This window comes from Oncorhynchus clarkii, chromosome 20 (genome assembly GCF_045791955.1).
Source record: "Oncorhynchus clarkii lewisi isolate Uvic-CL-2024 chromosome 20, UVic_Ocla_1.0, whole genome shotgun sequence".
Classification (NCBI taxonomy): domain Eukaryota; kingdom Metazoa; phylum Chordata; class Actinopteri; order Salmoniformes; family Salmonidae; genus Oncorhynchus; species Oncorhynchus clarkii.
In genome coordinates, this window is record NC_092166.1 from 58,534,665 (window position 1) to 58,555,308 (window position 20,644).

At 45.6% G+C, this 20,644-nt stretch overlaps 1 protein-coding gene across 4 annotated transcripts in view; it reads right to left on the reverse strand.

The window, feature by feature from the left end:
* The window catches only part of LOC139376596 (protein transport protein Sec24C-like), a 30,669-nt gene extending 10,451 nt beyond the window's left edge, over positions 1-20,218 (reverse strand). The window contains exons 1-15 of one of the 4 annotated variants that reach the window (XM_071119371.1): positions 20,000-20,218; positions 14,765-14,943; positions 14,295-14,375; positions 13,809-13,941; positions 13,542-13,708; positions 12,835-13,455; positions 11,000-11,142; positions 10,587-10,655; positions 6,242-6,481; positions 5,910-6,048; positions 5,710-5,825; positions 5,083-5,207; positions 4,798-4,989; positions 3,393-3,603; positions 3,004-3,174 (exon numbers count right to left, since the gene is read on the reverse strand). In XM_071119371.1, coding sequence (XP_070975472.1) covers positions 3,004-3,174; positions 3,393-3,603; positions 4,798-4,989; positions 5,083-5,207; positions 5,710-5,825; positions 5,910-6,048; positions 6,242-6,481; positions 10,587-10,655; positions 11,000-11,142; positions 12,835-13,455; positions 13,542-13,708; positions 13,809-13,941; positions 14,295-14,375; positions 14,765-14,924 — 2,568 coding nt within the window. In that variant the 5' untranslated portion in view covers positions 14,925-14,943; positions 20,000-20,218. The remainder of the gene's footprint in view (positions 1-3,003; positions 3,175-3,392; positions 3,604-4,797; positions 4,990-5,082; positions 5,208-5,709; positions 5,826-5,909; positions 6,049-6,241; positions 6,482-10,586; positions 10,656-10,999; positions 11,143-12,834; positions 13,456-13,541; positions 13,709-13,808; positions 13,942-14,294; positions 14,376-14,764; positions 14,944-19,999) is intronic. The other 3 variants (XM_071119373.1, XM_071119372.1, XM_071119374.1) reach the window with 3 other exon arrangements.
* Between the last annotated feature and the right edge of the window lie 426 nt (positions 20,219-20,644).

Below are 20,644 nucleotides of genomic sequence, written 5' to 3' on the forward strand. Positions count from 1 at the left end.
TTTTCACCCAACAGACTATTCTCAAATGTAATATTGTCTTTATTAATATGTAACATTTGTTTTGATTTAGAAAAGCCAAATTATCAAATGGGCAGAAACGGGGCAGGGGGAAAAATATATATATGTCATCTGTATGCACTGGAATAGCAAATGGAGGCTGCTTTCACGCAGTTGGATACTCTGGTTTTATAGCGGAGCAGCAGAGAAATAAATAGAGTAGCAGTTGGGATCCTCTTTTTAGTAGCAACCATCAAAACTCTGTTTTCAACACAGGATTGCATACAGAAATATCTGGGCTTATAAAGAACACTGATTTCACTTCACGCGTCGACCACTGAGGAGCATGCAGCCTCTCGCTGCATGATAAGTGATACACCGCGCAAAATCTGTATGCCAAGGGCTCTCCAACCATGTTGGGCGGCAGGGTAGCCTAGTGGTTAGAGCGTTGGACTAGTAACCGGAAGGTTGCGAGTTCAAACCCCCGAGCTGACAAGGTACAAATCTGTCGTTCTGCCCCTGAACAGGCAGTTAACCCACTGTTCCCAGGCCGTCATTGAAAATAAGAATTTGTTCTTAACTGACTTGCCTGGTTAAATAAAGGTAAAATAAAAATAAAAAAAATGTTCCTGAAGCCATCCAGTGCTTAAATATGGGAAACCAACAGAAATCTGTATGCCAAGGGCTCTCCAACCATGTTCCTGAAGACATCCAGTGCTTAAATATGGGAAACCAACAGAAATCTGTATGCCAAGGGCTCTCCAACCATGTTCCTGAAGCCATCCAGTGCTTAAATATGGGAAACCAACAGAAATCTGTTCGGGAGCATCAATAGTAACATGTTTTCACAACGAAACATAAATAAACTGCTGACAGGCCCGCTCTCTGCACACTCGAGAAAGGAATGAAGGCAAGAGATGGAAACGCACAGAGGTGAGATATTCTGTATAGCTGAAGGTATATACTATATATATAATATATAATATATATATTATATATTATATATTATATTATATTATATATATATATATATATCATTAAGCCTATTAGTTATGAAAATATTAAAATTCCCCATTACTAGGCTATTCAAAATCTAATTATTGTAGGCTAACTCTGTAAGCACAATCAATGAACCAACAGCATCGCCTAGGCCCGTATGTTCTCTCCCAGACTCATGGATAGAAAGTTGAGTGCAGCAGAAGATAACCAGTTTGTTTTACACGGTTTTCCCGCCACATGTAATATGCAGTAGGCTATTAGTCAATGGACAAATACAGGTCATTCAGAAAGTTTCCAGACCACTTTTTACAGCCTTATTCTAAAACGGACTAAATACCTTTTAAAAATTGTTCCAATCAAGTTGTGGAAACGTCTCAAGGATGATCAATGGAAACAGGATGCACCTGAACTCAATTTTGAGTCTCATAGCAAAAGGTCTGAGTACCAAACCACTAGCGGGTCGTTACCAGGATGGGTACTACCAACATGTCCAGAGTGCAAAAATACAGCGACTTTTTACCCCTTTTTCTCCACAATTTTGTGATTCCAATTGGTAGTTACAAAGGAGAAGGTCGAGAGCCGAAACACGACCCTGCCAAGCCGCACTGCTTCTTGACACACTGCTCTCTAAATCAGCCACACCAATGTGTTGGAGGAAACACCTACAACTGGCGACCAAAATCCCTGTGCATGCGCCCAGCCCGGCACAAGGGGGTCGCTAGAGAGCGATGGGACAAGGACATCCGGGCCGGCCAAACCCTCCCCTAACCCGGACGACGCTGGGCCAGTTGTGTGCCGCCTCGTGAGTCTCCCGGTCGCGGCCGGCTGCGACACAGCCTGGGATCGAATCCGAGTCTGTAATGAAGCCTCAAGCACTGCGAGGCCCAAGTCACGTGGAATTTGACTGTGGTCATGACTCATGACTGCCGGTGTGGCAGTAACACTCACCACAACAGCCCTCTAGACAACTAACTAAAGACTAACCAGGTGTCCCCTTTTATCTGTGGATTAACACTAGGAGCTCAGAGAGCATCATTGAGGTTAAGAATTTAACATTTGAATTACCCTAATTTTCAAAGTCATGTCTCCCCCATGCTTGGCTTGTCCTAAATAAGTTGATTCAACACAGTCGTTGCTAGAATTTCAATAACACAGAGTTGTGTTATAAGCAGTTTTAGGAGGACATAGCCATTTCCCCCCCTGCCTGCCCTTCACCCCGATAGTTGGCTGCCATCTGTCACTGGCCAATTGAAACTAAACGTAAACTATATCGAAACTAATTTCACACATAATAGATGTAGCCTAAAGACGAGATTAAACTGACAATCTGATGGGTGACATTATCTTCAATTGCCCTGTTAAAAACCTCTTAAGGAGGGTGGCGCAGTGGTTAAGGGCGCTGTACTGCAGCGCCAGCTGTGCCATCAGAGTCCCTGGGTTCGCGCCCAGGCTCTGTCGTAACCGGCCGCGACTGGGAGGTCCGTGGGGCGACGCACAATTGGCCTAGCGTCGTCCGGGTTAGGGAGGGATTGGTCGGTAGGGATCTCCTTGTCTCATCGCGCACCAGCGACTCCTGTGGCGGGCCGGGCGCAGTGCGCGCTAGCCAAGGTTGCCAGGTGCACGGTGTAGCCTCCGACACATTGGTGCGGCTGGCTTCAAGGGTTGGATGCGCACTGTGTTAAGAAGCAGTATGGCTGTCTGCCACAGCAGTATGGTTGTGTATCGGAGGACGCATGACATTCAACCTTCGTCTCTCCCGAGCCCGTACGGGAGTTGTAGCAATGAGACAAGATAGTAGCTACTACAACAATTGGATACCACGAAATTGGGGAGAAAAAGGGGTAAAATTAAATAAATAAGAGGTTTTTTATTTTTTATTTTAAGGATCCACCCTTTCCCCCCCTAATTTTCACCTAAAATGACTCAAATCTAACTGCCTGTAGCTCAGGACCTGAAGCAAGGATATGCATATTCCTCTCTCAATCAAGAGAGAGGTGTGTCTCTCACCTGGAAGTAGGTGTATTTGTAGACGGAACCCCCGGTGGAGACGGGCACCACGGCAAGCGTTGCCACGTCGACGTACTGGTTGGGAAACAGGAAGAGGTCTACACAGCAGCCCTGTGCTACACACTCCTTAGAGAGGTTACTATAGAAACCAGACTGGGGCTGGAACAGAGACTGGACAGAGAGAGACGCATAGACCGAGTCAATGACACAACCACTAGCAGATAGAACACTTTCTCCAGAATGAGGGTTCTTTACATGTTCTGTGTCTAATTGCAACAGTATCTGCCACACAGTTGCCATATCAGTTTATCTTGTACTTATTAGTATGTGTGTGTGTGTGTGTGTGTGAGAATACATGTGTATGAGTGTATCAGTGTGTTTGTGTGTACCTTCTCCTTGTCTGTTCCCACTAGTTTCTTGTCCTCTCTATTCTTCAGTTTCCCAGGAGCCTCAGCGATAGGCAGAGTGGAGTGGAACACAAACAGCTTCCCGGCACAGTCTGCAGCCTTCAGTGCCTCCAGTCCTGCCTGAATGACTGGTCCAAACACCGTCTCAGTCTCCCTGGTGTCTGCAAACATCTCCGGAATCTGGTCTAGCAAACTGACACACACACACCAAATGAGTCTACACAACTTAAACCAGTTGCAAAGTCTGGACAGATGAGACATCTGCTTCAATACATGTGATGGATATAAATGTTCATGTGTGTTTACCAGGGCTCCAGACAGTGACCCGTTGGCTTAGCTGTGCGATTAAATGAAATGTGATATTTCGCAATCTTCCTATTTTTGGGGGGAGGCTTAAGCCATTATTTGGTCAAACAGTAAAGTGCATTATCCTGATGATTCATCTAATGAAAGTTCATGCCCTGCGGCTGCCTCCTCTGCCGCCTGCCACTGTGACGAGCGAGCCTCTCACGGCCTTTCCCAGGAGGAAAAAAAAAAGCATTCTGATTGTATAACATTTTCAAATCCAATTGCAGGGTAAAAACAGAGGTATCTTGTGTAACTCTGAGAGGAGGTTCTGAGCTTTATGTAGGTACACTTTCTCAACTTTGACTATTAAGCTAAATAGCAACTATTTTACAACCCTGGTATTTGATATGGCTTTGAGAGCAGCCATTACATTTGCTGTTAGATTAACATATGACTACCAGCAGTGGGTTTTATACTTCGAGTTAGCGATCTAGAAAATGTGTTTTGAGTTTCCACTTCGAGGGTGAATTAGCCCCCCCCAAAAAGTATCCAATGATATTAGTGCACATAAAAGCCTAATTGTCAACCCAAAATTCATGACAACCACTGGATTAGGATGCGCATCAAAATAGTTTGAGTCACAACATGCTAGAAGAAACAATTAATTTCTTAAATGTCATCTCAGTTGTTGATTGCACTCCTTAATAAAGCACTGAATTACTTTAGAAGATGACTCCTGTCATGGAATAAGTTAATATTCAGTTAAGAGTCATTTACACAATGCTTAGCATATTTATGCGTTTTCCCCTTTACGTAATACACATGATTTCCAGTGTTCCATTTGAGACGATCACTTGTGTGCAGGTTAATGGCCACTTAAGACATTAAACTGAATGTTATGATTGTTGTCATATCCGTTGATTGACTCCAGACCGGGGACACAATGTTACTGTATTCTGTGACACTCGGATTCTGTAGCAACTGATAGTGACTTCCTACTGTTTTACAGAACATTGGCACTGTAAGTTTAGATCACGGGACAGGTGCCACGACGGGAACCTTAAATCTGGAGGCCTAGTGGAGATGTGCGCTTGCGTACCTCTCGATGACCATCCGGCTGTCGTTGACGCCGACCAGGAAGCCGTCGAGCAGAGGGAGGAACATGTCACTGACGTCACTGACCACCATCATCTGGGGCTGGGCCAGGCTGGACTTGACGTTGTAGAAGTGCAACACCTTGTTGTAGGTCACAAAACCCACACGCACCACCGAGTCTGCCTCTGGATTCTCCCTGGAGGGTGAGTTGGGGGGGAGGAGAGCAAATGTCATTAATTAGCTAGTGGGTGTGTTTACACATGGGTGAATAGTGTGTGTGTGGGTGTACCTGGGCAGGTAGTCCAGTAGAGTCTTGAGCTCCTGACAGACGATGTTAACCATACCGCTCTTCACGGCGTTGTAAGACACATCGATGAAGAAGATGAACGACGGGGGCTGGGGGAGCTTATTGTTCTGAGAGAGAGAAAGGAGGAGAGAGAAAGGAGGAGAGAGAAAGGAGGAGAGAGAAAGGAGGAGAGAGAAAGGAGGAGAGAGCGAGAGCGTGAAAGGAGGAGAGAGCGAGAGCGTAAAAGGAGGAGAGAGCGAGAGCGTGAAAGGAGGAGAGAGCGAGAGCGTGAAAGGAGGAGAGAGCGAGAGCGTGAAAGGAGGAGAGAGCGAGAGCGTGAAAGGAGGAGAGAGAGAGCGTGAAAGGAGAGAGAGAGAGAGCGAGAGAGAGCGAGAGAGAGCGAGAGAGAGCGAGAGAGAGCGAGAGAGAGCGAGAGAGAGCGAGAGAGACGTATTTAGACGAGACAGTTCGCATATTACATAACGGCACAGCCTTTCTTTGGTCGAGAATCTCTGTTATGTGCCAAACCTGGTCATTGTGACGGCAGAATCTGGCTCTTCATGAAAATCTCCTGCTCCAAAATAGCACAACGCTACAGGCCTCCAGTCTTGTCTAAAAGTAGACGCCTACCTTACAGTAGTCGACGGTGGCCACAAACTCGTAGCTGCCCTGAGAGAGCTCTGGCCGATCGTAGCAGTCCACCCTCTTCCCTGTGTGGTCCAGATGCTGGAAGTAGTGGGGAGGAACTATGGGAGAGAGAAAGAGGGAGTGTTATAACAAAAAAATAACGTTGACTTCAGACACACACAATATCACCCACGCGAACATACCCTCTGTGACGCAGCTGCAGAAGCCACACTGGAAGCGGCGTCCGCCCTCGATGAACTGCATGTAGGGACACATGTAGGCCTTACAGCGGTTACAGCGGATAGGACCGCCTTCCCCATGGTCCACAATGTACGGAGGGGTCTGAGAGAGAGAGGGGGGGGGGGGGGGTGTCTGTTTAGCATCTTATACCGTAGTTCAAACCCAGAAACGGCAGAGGCCTCCGATTCGTGCGAACAAATTAAACACATACGAGAGAGACAGCGAGCAAGACGTAAGAGAGTGTTTTGAGAGGAGGCGAACAGACCAGAGGAGATTGAGGGGGTGTGTGTCTCACCTCGTCGGGGGGCAGCATAGCCAGGGGTTTGATTACAGCGGCCAAGGGGACCTGGGACTGTTTGGCCATGTCGGCGGTGCAGGGCATGTTGTAGGCTGTACAGCGGATGAACCGCGGGCTGGCATTGCCCTGGTCTTTCACCTGGAAGTTGGTGGTGACCAGGGGTGGAGCCTGACCTTTGACCCCAGTGGTGAACGGCTCACTGCTCTTGTTGACCCGGTCATCCTCAATCACCTGAATCTGAGGTAGAACGAGAAAGTGAGTTTTACAGACACACTAATGTTAATTTGATAGAGGGTGGAGTATAAAAGACATGCAGGGGAAGAATCTATCCACCACACACAAACCTATTCTCCTGCAGGAGAGTAAAAAATAACAGATCTCCCAAAGAGAACAGACAAGATGAACCAAAAACCATTCTATAATATAAACACAATGACACAGCAACCATGGCAACAGTGCACAACACACCAACACTCCTATGGAGGGCTTAATACGCAGATGTAGCGTAGCATGATTGTGGATAACAAAAAAATGCAAGGAATTTGGGCTAATTTCAGGGTGCTAGGAATTATGGGTGAGTCGTGTGTGAGACACTGCAGGCTGGCATGCGAGGAGGAAGAGAAGAGAGGGGGGGGGTCAGAACGCACCAATGACCTGCTGGTCAGACATAGTAACATTGGTATGCTTCAGAGGGTCTGGGTTCAAAGGTTAGGGGTTGTAGCAGTTACAGTGAAGACTGCTGGGCTGGAGATAGGGTAGTGCTGAGCTGTGTGCTGAGCTGTGTGCTTTTTGAGGTTCTTTAATTTCAGTTCCCCCACAAAAATGATGCATTATGTGGGTTCAATGCTGTAACAGCATAGCATAAAACAATTGATGGTAAAACAACTTATTAGGCTCCAACAATCACTTATTCACATTACTTTCCTTAAATAAAATATTTGGGTGGTGTACAGCGCATTTGGAAAGTATTCAGATCTCTTCCCTTTTTCCACAATGTTACATTAAAGCGTTACAGGTTGACATTTTTGCAAATGTATACAAAAATCTAACAGAAATACCTTCTATAAGTATTCAGACCCTTTGTTATGAGACTTGAAATTGAGCTCACATGCATCCTGTTTCCATTGATCATCCTTGAGATGTTTCTACAACTTGATTGTAGAATTCAATTGATTGGACATGATTTGGAAAGGTACACACCTGTCTATATAAAAAGGTCCCACAGTTGACAGTGCATGTCAGAGCAAAAACCAAGCCAGGTTGAAGGATTGGCCGTAGAGTTCCGAGACAGGATTGTGTCGAGGCACAGATCTGGGGTAAGGGTACCAAAACATTTATGCAGCATTGAAGGTCCCCAAGAACACAATGGCCTCCATCATTCTTAAATGGAAGACATTCGGAACTCTTCCTAGAGCTGGCTGCCTGGCCAAACTGAGCAATCGGGGGGAGAAGGGCCTTGGTCAGGGAGGTGATCAAGAACCCGACGGTCACTGACAGAGCTCCCATCTCCACAGAGGAGAACCTTCCAGAAGGACGGCTATCTCTGCAGCACTCCACCAAATCAGGCCTTTATGGTAGAGTGGCCAGACGGAAGCCACTCCTCAGTAAAAGGCACATGGACTGCCTGCTTGGAGTTTGCCTAAAGGCACCTAAAGGACTCAGACCATGAGAAACGAGATTCTCTGGTCCGATGATACCAAGATTGAACTCTTTGGCCTGAATGCCAAGATTCACATCTGGAGGAAACCTGGCACCATCCCTAAGGTGAAGCATGGTGGTGGCAAAATCATGATGTGGGGCAGGGACTGAGAGACAGGATCAAGGGAAAGATGAACGGAGCAAAGTACAGAGATCCTTGATGAACCTGCTCCAGCGTGCTCAGGACCTCAGAATGGGGCAAAGGTTCACTTTCCAACAGGGCAAAGACACTAAACACAGTCAAGACAACGCAGGAGTGGCTTTAAGACAAGTCTCTGAATGTCCTTGATTGGCCTAGCCAGAGCCCAGACTTGAATCCAACCAAACATCTCTGGAGAGACCTGAAAATATCTGTGCAGCGATGCTCCCCATATCCAACCTGACACAGCTTGAGAGGATCTGCAGAGAATAATTAGAGAAACTACCCAGATACAGGTGTGTCAAGCTTGTAGCATCATACCCAAGAAGACTCTAGGCTGTAATCGCTGCCAAAGGCGCTTCAACAAAGTACGGAGTAAAAACTCTGAATAGTTATGCAAATGTGATATTCCACTTCATTTGATACATTTTCAAAAAAAGTCAAAAAATGTGTTTTTGATTTGTCATTATGGGGTTATTGTGTGTATAATGATGAGGGGGGAGATCTTTTTTTTAAATCAATTTTAGAATATAAGGCCGTAACGTAACAGAATGTGGAAAAAGTCAAGGGGTCTGAATACTTTCCGAATGCACTGTAAATTACATGTATTTTTAGTACGCTGACTATTTCATCAAACTCCAATGAGAGCAGACTGCCCATTACATTTATCACTTAATAATAAGCTTTTTTTTCTCACATTACTTTATTCAACGGTGGATTACCTTTCTCTCACTTTATTTGAAGACTTACTATTTCATTCCAAGTCATCATATCATCTGTGCTCAGGTAGTAGCAGCCAGCCATCTACACTACATGACCAAAAGTATGTGGACACCAGCTTGCTGTACATTTCATTCTAAAATCATGGGCATTAATATGGAGTCCCCCCTTGCTGCTATAACAGCCTCCACTCTTCTGGGAAGGCTTTCCACTAGATGTTGGAACATTACTGCGGGGACTTGCGTCCATTCAGCCACAAGAGCATTAGTGAGGTCGGGTACTGATGTTGGGCGATTAGGTCTGGCTCGCAGTCGGCATTCCAATTCAAAGGTGTTCGATGGGGTTGAGGTCAGGGCTCGGAGCAGGCAAGTCAAGTTCTTCCACACCGTTCGAAAAAAAACATTTCTGTATGTACCTCGCTATGTGCACGGGGGCATTGTCATGCTGAAACAGAAAAGGGCCTTCCCCAAACTGCTGCCACAAAGTTGGAAGCACAGATTCATCTAGAATGCTGAAGCGATAAGATTTCCCTTCACTGGAACTAAGGGGCCTAGCCCAAACCATGAAAAACAGCCCAGACCATTATCCCTCCTCCACCAAACTTTACAGTTGGCATTATGCATTGAGGCAGGTAGCACTCTCCTGGCATGTGAAAAAAACATTTGTTAGTCGGATTGCCAGATGGTGAAGTGTGATTCATCACTCCAGAGAAGGCGGTTCCACTGCTCCAGAGTCCAACGGCGGTGAGCTTTACACCACTCCAGCCGACGCTTGGCATTGCGTATGATCTTAGGCTTGTGTACAGCTGCTTGGCAATGGAAACCCATTTCATGACGCTCCCTACTAACAGTTATTGTGATGACGTTGCTTCCAGAGGCAGTTTGGAACTCGGTAATGAGTGTTGCACCCAAGACCGTGGAAATCTGTCCTTTGGTCTGATGAGTCCAAATTTGCGATTTTTGGTTCCAGCTGCAGCGTCTTTGTGAGACGTATAGTAGGTTTACGGATGATCTCCACATGGGTGGTTCCCACCGTGAAGCATGGAGGTGGTGGTGTTATGGTGCTTCGCTGGTGACACCATCAGTGATTTATTTAGAATTCAAGGCACACATAACCGGCACGGCTACCACAGCATTCTGCAGCGATACGCCATCCCATCTGGTTTGCACTTAGTGGGACTATCATTTGTTTTTTTAACAGGACAATGACCCAACACACCTTCAGGCTGTTTAGGGGCTATTTGACCAAGTAGAAGAGTGATGGAGTGCTGCATCAGATGACCTGGCCTCCACAATCACCTGACCTCAACACAATTGAGATGGTTTGGGATGAGTTGGACCACATAGTGAATATGTTTAAGACCGCTAAATAAGAACCATCAATCAATTTGATGTATTGTCAGGTAGAGATACCTAAGCAACTGCTCTCTATCCCTCGTGTCTATCGCTCTTCCTCTCCTTGTCTTTCTGCTGGACCCACAGGCTTGCCTGGGGCAAGAACCAATGAGAATAGGCAGCTGGAGGCACATTGGATTCTGGTCATTGTAGTTAATTGCAACGTTTTCTGCGCTTAACTATGATGAGTTGGACAACATGAAATCTTTATAGAGATATAGCACATTGAGCTCAGAAAAAAATAAAACAAATGGAATTCAAATAATTTAACCAATGTCGGTCAATTAGTTATTTAAAAAACGTAAATAAACACATTTCAGTTAATCGCTCAGCACTAAGGATAATGGGTTAAGGGGAAGGGCATAGGGGTTAGGAGGTAGACAGGACTTACTGGGCTGGGGATAGCGTCTGGATCTATTCTATGTCTCGATTTCTGCACAGCCGGCAGCTCAGACGCTTGCTTTACATTCACAACAGAGATTTGTCCAGCAAATTATCAAATCAAACAAAACCAACAGAAAACAGGGGACAGAGAGAAGAGGACGTAAATAACTCAGTAGCAGGATTATTAGCTCCCTGACTGATTCTGTGATTATTGGTTATAGATTAGTCAGTCCTCAGAGAGAAGGCAAGCAAATCATCTGTGTTTGATGCACATGCTCAACAGACTGGGTTAAACTGTTAGACTGTGCGCGCACACACACACACAACATACAGTCCAATACCTAACATCCTTATCACCAATACACTATCACAAGATAAAGTGAGCATGTGTTACCGGGACGGGTTGTGTGTGTGCCTTACCGGGCTGGGGATGGAATCAGGGTCCAGTCTCTTCTGTGCAGGGGGAGCGGGTGCAGGGGCAGGGCCTGCTCCGTAGTTCTGTTGCCCGGGATATTGCGGGCCTGCATAGCCGGGCTGGGGCCCTCTAGGCTGCCCAAACGCACCTGAGGAAGAAAGTATTGATCGATTATAAACTCTACAGGGTGGGCTTACGTTCATTAGCTGGCAGACGTGACGTCCCAGACACCCTGGACCCACTCTCTAATTCGCATACCGCCCCAACAGAGCCACAAGCTGATATTGCACTCCACACTGCCCTCACCCACATGGACAAAAGGAATACCTACGTAAATGCTGTTCATTGACTACAGCTCAGAATTCAACACCATAGTCGCCTCCAAACTCATCACTAAGCTCAGGACCCTGGGACTTATCACCTCCCTCTGCAACTGGATCCTGGACTTCCTGATGGGCCGCCCCCCAGGAGGCAAGGCTAGGCAACAACACATCCGCCACACTGACCAACACGGGGGCTCCTCAGGGGTGTGCTTAGGCCCCTCCTGTGTGCCTGGTTCACCGACGACTGCGTGGCCGTGCACGGCTCCAACACAACATCATTAAGTTTGCTGACGATAACGGTTGTAGGACTGACTGATCACCGACGGCGATAAGGCAGCATATAAGGAAAAAAACCTGGCAGTGTGGTGCCACGACAACAACCTCTCCCTCAATGTCAGGAAGACAAAGAAGCTGATCGTGGACTACATGAAACAGAGCACACCCCCACCCACATTGATGGGGCAGTAGTGGAGCGGGTTGAGAGCTTCAAGTTCTATCCATGTCAACATAACTAAGGAACTACCATGGTCCACACACAGTTGTGAAGAGGGCACGACAGCACCGCTTTGCCATCAGGAGGCTGAAAACATTTGCCATGGGTCATCAGATCCTCAAAAAGTTCTACAGCTGCACCGTTGAGAGCATCTTGAAGGGCTGCGTCACCACTTCGTACGGCAACTGCAAAGCACCCGACTGCAAGGCGCTACAGGGGGTGGTGAGTAAGATCCAGAACATCACTGGGGCCGAGCTCCCTGCCATCCAGGACCTCTATACCAGGCGTTGTCAGAGGAAGGCCCGAACGTTTGGCCCGCGGGTGGTTTATTTGGCCCCCAAATTTGAGCAAAAAGAATAAATATTTATTCATTTTATTATTGTTGAACAAAGACTAAACACACCATGAAATCAGCTCCAAGTGACTTCAATTTAAGAAATCTGTTGCCAAGAATTCCCACGCATAATAGAGAGACGTGATCATATACAAATGTAAGAACAGTTTTAAATGATTATGATTTAGGGAACATAACTATTTGGCTTCTTGCGGTCAATTTGCAGTCTACAAACTATTTGTAATTATGTTCCTAGTCACTTTACCCCTACCTATTTGTACATATATACTTGAATTACCTAGTACTCCAGCACATTGACTTGGTACTGGTATACTGTATATAGCCATGTTATTTTTTACTCGTGTTATTCACCATGTATTTATTCATAGTGTCACTATTTCTATGTTTTATTTTAAATCTTTAACTCCGCATTGTTGGAAATGGTCCTGTAAGTAAAACACTTCACTGTTCGTCTACACCAGTTGTTTACGAAGCACGTGACAAATAACATTAGATTTGATTGATTTGACTAGAATGACATTAGATTTGATTGATTTGACTAGAATGACATTTGACTTCCACTTCCATTCTGACTGCCAAATACATTCTATTACAAAAACTCCAGACTTGCCAAAAGCAAGCTAGTGGTCTAGCAGAAGATGAACAGGGGTTTGAACATGGTGTACTCACCATTTTGCTGGGTTGGGTATCCTCCCTGCATGCCAGGCTGAGGAGGCTGCTGTTGCTGCATGGGGCCAGGGGGAAGGTGATTGGCCTGCTGCTGGGACATGGAGGGGGGTGGAACGGGGCCTCGAGGAGAGGGCCCAGAGTGGAAGGGAGGGGGTCCGGGTTGGGACTGGGGCTGTGGACCTGGGTACTGGGAAGGGGATATAGAGATAGGTGGGAAGGGGCCAGATTGGGAGGAGGGAGGGAAAGAGTGCTGGGTGAGAGGAGGGGGACCAGAGTAGGAGGCCTGGGAGACTGGAGGAGGGGCAGAGTTGGGGAAGGGTTGCTGAGCAGGGGGGCCAGGTGGGAAGGACTGCTGTTGGGAGACTGGAGGGGCCTGAGGTTGGCTGGGAGGGCCCAAGTATGGAGAGGAGGAGACGAAGGGTTGGGAGGGATGGTGGGCAGAGGGGAATGGTTGTTGTTGGGGGGGAGGGGGGCCACCATAGTAAGGCTGGGAGGCTGCAGGTTCACTGGGAGGGGGAGGCTGGGAGGGGGCAGCAGACAATGGGGGAGCTTGCGTATAGGAGGGTGGGGCTGCAGAGGAGTATGCAGCACTGATTGGAGGCTGGGTGCTGGGATGGTGAGCTGGAGAAAGAAAATTCAGGTAACTAGGATTGTGTTTAGCAGGCGCAAAGTTTGGCACGAAATTCGTCAATCAATCCATTTCTTACCATATCCCGGCCCAACAGAGGTGGGGGGACCGGACCCGATCTGCATCCCTGACATCTGATTGGTAACCTGTTGCATGGGGGGTGGAGCACCATACTGCTGGGAGTAGGAGGGGTGTGGCCCAGACAAGTTCATAGCACCTTGGCTATATGGCTGAGACACTGGCGACCTGGACACACAAACAACTTGTCACATACACACCTTCACACACACATACACAACGCTGTCTATTATATATACTGTGTGTGTGTGTCTGTGTGTGGTCTGACCTGTGAGCTGGCTGGGCCATAGAGTGATCCATAGGTGGGGGTCCGTTCTGAGAGTCTCCCTCGGGATACTGGGAGTACGCCTGGGGGGTGGAGACTGGACGGGGGGCAGAGGTAAGGGGGCCTCTGGCAGGTCCTGAGAGAGAGGGGGGAGTTAGGCACCTGCCTGCAAATGACCACAGGTTTGAAGCACAGCGGATGGCATTCAGAACATCCTAACGATCAGCTAGGATGACCATTACGTCATCAACTTTAAAGATATGATTAGGCCAACTCCCAGACAGAAAAACCTGCATAGATTCACACCACTCGTTGGTCAAATGAGTCATCTTGAAGCTAGTCATCTCAGGTGAGAAACCGAAACCTTAGATTTTGAACTTCAAGTGGGCCATGGGAACCCTTGCTCTCAATCAAATGATCAGCAGGCTGTAGAAGCATGTAGGTAGGGGAGAGGGGTGGCAGAGAGAGAGAGCGAGCGAGAGCAGTTACCTAAGTCAAGAGGAGAGGACAGGTCAGAGACAGGGTTAGCTGCCACAGCCTTAGAGGGAAAACTGGCATAGGGAGAGTAACCTGAAAGACAAGAAAGGAAAGAGACAGTGTACAGAGGCAAGAATAGGAATGTAGAAAGCCAGGGAGAATGGAGGAACACATACACGCATAATATGCTTATTCACGCAGGTCTCCACACACACACAAACAGGAGTAGGAGCAACTAGAATCCCTATGGTTGTTGATGCATTCACACTACAAGCAACCACATCCAAACACACACAAGCTGCCAGAAAACGATGGTGGGAAAGGCAGGGGGTGGACTTTGCGATGGGTTCAGAGAAAGAGGGACAGAGACAAGTTTTACCTTGCAGAATGTAAGCCAGCTCGTGGGAGGAGGGAGAGAAACAGAGACAGTCGCTTGCGAGACAGAAGAGGTGGGTTAGGGTTAAGGAAAGAGAGAGACTTACCTTGTGGTGGAGCCCCAGGCTGGTAGGCTGCAGCGGGCCCGTTGTAGGGTCCGTAGGGGCCAGGGTAGCCCCCTCCCAGGGGAGCGTAGCTGGGCTGGCCATAGCCAGGCTGGGGCGGGCCGTACGGAGACGCCATGGGAGTCTGCTGGTTCACATTCATTCTCAGTTCATACCTGGAGCTGGGAGAGGTTAACATGCATTTAGCACTCCAAGCAGGGTTTGATTTATACCTTTGACTTCACTGCCCTAACAATACTAGTCTGGGCCAGCGTGGATCTTTTGAAGTTCCAGGGCGTGCCCTGCTTTGTGCCCTGTCGTTGGAAGTGAACCCTGGCTATCTGAGCCGAAGAATTTAAAAGCCAAGGTGGGAGAAAAAAAAAGGTTGATGTAGAATCCATAAAGGTTCCCCTAGAGGGAAAATATGCCCATTCAGCACAACCAGGCCAGCCCCTGTGTACTGGAGTCAGTATAGTACTTGTAGGGCTCCGGGCCAACACCTAAGACATGGGCTCCATCTCAATAGCGTTCTCATTTCTCTCTCCATCAGTGCCGATGTGAACGATCTGGACAGCTGAGAGCAAATTCCTAGAGAGCATCCACCTATCATGTGTCAGATCACTGCAGTGGAGAGAAAGACACTAGAGTTATGAAACATTTAAACTACTAATTGACCAACATCTGTTCAAATAGTTCCATTCCATTCAGGTCAGGTTTTTTGTGAGCCAACACCATTTCTCTAGAGAGAAATCGAATCATTCTCAAGAGAAATCAAGTCAAGAACTAAGTGGGACACTGAAAGGCGTTCTTTTCATTAAGCAAATATTCAACCTAGTTCAGTGCAGAAATGTGGTAATTAACTACAACGACCATACTCCACTGCACCTGTTTCTGGCTCGGGCAGAGATGGATCAGAGAGGAAGAAGCAATGCGAGAGGTTTAACTCTCGGCGAAATCTGTCCAAAATAAGCCCAATGCTTTTCTATGGTCTTATTTTGGACCTAATCTTGTCGCCTGCATTCCCGCCTTTGGGACAACAACTCCTATTGTTGGGGCGGAGACATGAACATCTCGTAATTTTATACAGATCTCTGGGGGGATACACTTTTATGCCTGCTACGTTGGTCTGTGTTAATCTAAACTGATTGCATGAGAGCGGAATGCATGATGAGAAGGATAGAGAGAGCTTGTGAAAGGATGCCTTATCTACTTCGAAGAACTAGTCAAATGACTGGGAGACAGCTCTGCAGCATTCTAAGGCAGGCTAGCCTTGCTAAATAGGATGACCCAAGACAGTACAGTATGGGGAGCACAGAGATAACAGATTGTCTGGCTGGCTGGCTACTACCTGAGCAGAGATGATAACTAAGGAATTCAGAATATTCAAATAAAAACCAATAATATTCACAACTGAAACATTTCATTATTTTATAGTTAAGTTCCTATTTTTCTATTGATGTCTACCCAATGTGGACCAGACAGAGACAATGGAATGTGTTCTGTTTCGCCAATTGAATATTCACTATTTTGGGCTTTAGATTTTCCATTAAAAAGCTCTAAAATCATTTTAGTGTCATTATTTCATAATGCATTTAATGTTTAAAAAATATATAGAATCGAACCGAAACCAAACAGACCTCAAAAAGCACTAAATTGCTCAGCACCATTAGCTAAATAGTCACAGCCCCAAACCTGCACAATGTGTCCAGAAAACATTCTCTTTCTGCATATTCTAATGTATTTTTGGTCATAACTTCTTCCTTCTGCTGCGTCTGTCCACCATCCCATTTACACACAGACAGCCATGTGTTTGACCTTAAAATTGTGACAGCAAAGCTTAGAGAAAACATGAAAACAATTTAGATATATCGTAAATTGCCCGTAAGGTTGAAAATATGATTTTAAGGCCATATCGCCCAGCCATACTTAGTACACACTTGGCCCTGCCTACATCGCCCTACTACAGGCCTGACAAGGCAATCTGATTTTGGCAAACAGGTCAGGTTTTCCCCAATTCACCTTCTTTAAAAACACACCTAACCTAATTTCTCTTTACGTGAGCAAAATTCAACCCTAGCTATACAGCACAAGTAGGATCAATCGACAGACCTTGTTGACACACAAGGCTCAATCAAATATCATGTGACTGGCTATAACCAAGCTGACAGCCATATGATGGATAGAATATTGTCCTGTCCTCTGTACACTGACACTAGAGGCCAAGCTACACCACCCACTTGTCAAAAAGCCGGTTAGCTAGCTATTGAGCACCCATTCACTTAGCTACCTCACCAACAACACATCTTTCTTTTAAAGATGCAATATGTTCGTTTTTGGGCAACCCAACCAAATCCACATAGAAATGTGAGTTCTAGATCTGTCGTTCTCATTGAAAGCCAGTCTAAGTGTTAGATATGATAGATATTTGGAGATGTCTACCAGCTTCAAACAGCTGAAAATAGAATATTTGTGGTTATGGAAAATAGATCTCACAGCCGTTTATGACTGCTTGTTTTGTCAAATAAGCTGAAATTAGGGGAACTAGTAGAATTTTTGAAACCAGGAAATGGAGGAGCGATTTCTGCATAGTGCAACTTTAAAACATCAAATGTGGTTACATGTAATCTAAATGTATCAAATTATTTCTCATGAGAGGGCCATAAAGAATAACTAGTAATGCTGCATACTCCAATAAAGTTAATCTCACCTTTCTGGTTAAAATAGTTTTGAATTGCTGGGGTGTAGCCACTTTTGGAGGACACAAGCTCAAGTACACAGTAGAAATGTGATAAAAATAAGAAATATTTGATGACGCATTTCCTATTCAACAAAACTGTTTGAATAAGGCTTGAAATGACATATGCTTTCTAAATAAAGCACAAGCAAATTATAAAGCCACCAACTATACGCTTTCTCCTCCCTTATAACTGTAAAATACACATTTACATGTTCGGTGTTAGAGAAAATGTGCTAATTCTCTAAATGTCTCTCTTGATCAAAACATCTGCCCTGACCTGAACGTCACACAGAGCTAGCTCTTGCCTGGCTTCCTGAACTCGTCCAGGAACTTGCCTTTCACCTAATATTAATCTCGTCCATCTCTGACAAACAGAAAGGGTTTGTTAAAAATCCATGACTTATTTTTATTCAAATAAAATTCTTTGTCACTTACCGTGAAATGCTTACTTTACAAGCCCATAACCAACAGTACAGTTAAGAAAACAGAGTCCAGAAAATATGTACTAAATAATCTAAGTACTAAGTAAAGTGACTGTGCATAGATGATACAGTGAGTAGCAGCAGTTTAAAAACAAAGGGGGTGTGGTCAATGTAAATTAATCCTGGGTGGCCATTTGATTAATTGTTCAGCAGTCTTATGGCTTGGGGGTAGAAGCTGTTAAGGAGCCTTTTGGACTTAGACTTGGCTACAAATTGATCTCTGAATGTGCTATAGTGATGAAACCACTTGACTGCTGCGCTATGGTGTAAGGATTGCAGGCATGTGCTTTGTCAGTGGCTGTGATATAAGGTTCAGCCAGGAGTTGGACAGTCGGAAGAGCAAATTAAATGGAAGGAGGGACATCCCAGTGTTTTCATATTTCACATCCCACGTCACACAGGCACAACAAAAATATACTACTGTGTCTGTGGGAACCAGGGCTATCGCTCAATGCAAGCTGTGGTGTCCACAGATCGATTTATAAGCAAAAATGACAGTCGGAACCGGTACCAGAACCACACAGGTCCCCTAAACAGGGGACTTTACATCTAAGAGGTTAAATTTCTGGTTAAAGGCATTAACCTAGTCTGCCTAGACCTGACCTGGATGTTAACTCATTGACTTGCTGGCCTCATCTAACAGAATTTGCATCTATTAGCTAGCTAGCTAGCCACTGGTTAGCCACTGGTTAGCCACTGGTTAGCCACTGGTTAGCCCAATATTGAACTAAAGGTGCCTTAAAGTCACTCCTTAGTCCAAGGACCTTACATGTTCGATTCTCAATTGCGATGTGGTTCTAGAAACATAAATCCCTATACTTTCATATTACATGAAAAATAATTTCACAAACTACACACTTAGTGTACACCGTTTAAACACAGTTTCAGCCGACAGTATTGTTCGGTGACAACAGACTGCATTTACACAGGTGTTCGGGGGAGGAAGCAGATAGCTAACGTTAATTACCACATGCAGTCCACTCTGTCTTTCCTAAGCAATCCTGTAACATGGAAATATATACCTGTGTGGGAACCCTAACCATATATTTTTTAAGTGTGTATCAATTTAACCTATTGTTTTTAGATTTTTTTCTTCTTTCTTGTCAATATTAAAATATAAGGTCCTTATGCTTCTAAATCCGTACCGCAGCCTTCATCCAATGACTTGTGTAGTGTAATGGCACTGAGAGTCATTACTAGCTAGTCAAGGACTAGCCACTGCACTGGTTACCTTAGCTAACTAGCCACCTCGGCTGTAGCATTATTATATGATGACAAACACGGGTTCATTCGACACAGCTCTTTAAATAATTCAAGGTAACAGGTGCCACGGCTAGAAATACAATACCGTTGGATCTGTGTACTGTAGCTATTAACAGTTAGCGTTAGCTACCGAGCGTAACGGGCCCGTTGAAGGAAGAAACTGTCAAACGTGCTGAGCTACGGTTGGCTGGCTGACTGACTGGCTAAAGTTCATTGGATAGCCTACGTCTGTTTAGCAACTGGTTATCGTTCAAACCGCTAATTTGCTTGATCTATACAGCCCGTTAAAGTGTGTTCAACTTCAATGGACAAGAGAGGAGAAGTATTTTAGGTTGTTGTCCCGTGAACTAACGTTTAACTACCAGCTAGAGACAAGCAGTCTCGTTGCGTTAACTAGCGCGGGTAACTAAGGCTAGTTCTAGTTGGCTAGCTAACCCATGTCGCATTTCACCGGGCTACGGTAGCTAAATCAATATTCATTTTTGTGATCAGAGAAACAATCAGCTTCTATACACGGCCTTGAGTAAAACACCACTAGCTAGCTAACCTTCATGTCAGTTGACGTCTTTGGGCCTACATACACGGAGTTGATTCATGACAAGAATCAGCACTCGCAGCAACTGAATCAGCTAAATAATGGAGCGTATAGCCAGTATCCTGCTGACGTTAGGTAGCTAGCTATGCTACCACCGATTTCTAATGTTTTCTTTAATAAAGGAACTGAAATACTTCACCAAGATACAACTCGACACTCACCTCAAATCTGGATAAAATAACGAGTTAGCCAAGAGATCGGTTGTCCCTGCTCACAACCGGTTCCGAAGGCCAGTGGCCGTCAAACTATTGCCGATGTTCGTCCTGAGGTGTTTCGCTAATCCTTTCCTCTCTGGTTTCTCTCCAAGCGGACATTCGCACCGGAACTGTCGTAGATAGCTGTCTGCCACGTCCACATCCGGACACTGCGTCAGCTGAGCGCTCAATAACAACAGGGATGTTAAGTTAAGGTTGTGAATTATGTAAATCTATGGTTTATTACACCTTTAACAGTGTATGGAACATACATTTTCCTATTGCAGTTATCAATCTCCCTAAAATCTTATCTAACATTTTATTGTTTCGGTCTCAGAGGTTGATTCTACTTCATCATGGTGCTGTCCTTATCTACTAAACAAAAATTGTTAAATCTTTTTTAGGCCTGCTTATTTCCGAACTGAATATGTATCTGCTGTCTGTCTTGGAAAGTTGTAACTTGTTTTGTACAGTAGGGACACTCATGTGGAGTTGAACGTCACTGGTCACATGTTTGTCAGGCCTACTCAGGTGACAAGGAAGTGATGGCACAGATGAGCAGGTGGAGTTAAACATTTTTTTTTATTAACAACAAATCAATACATAAAGCAC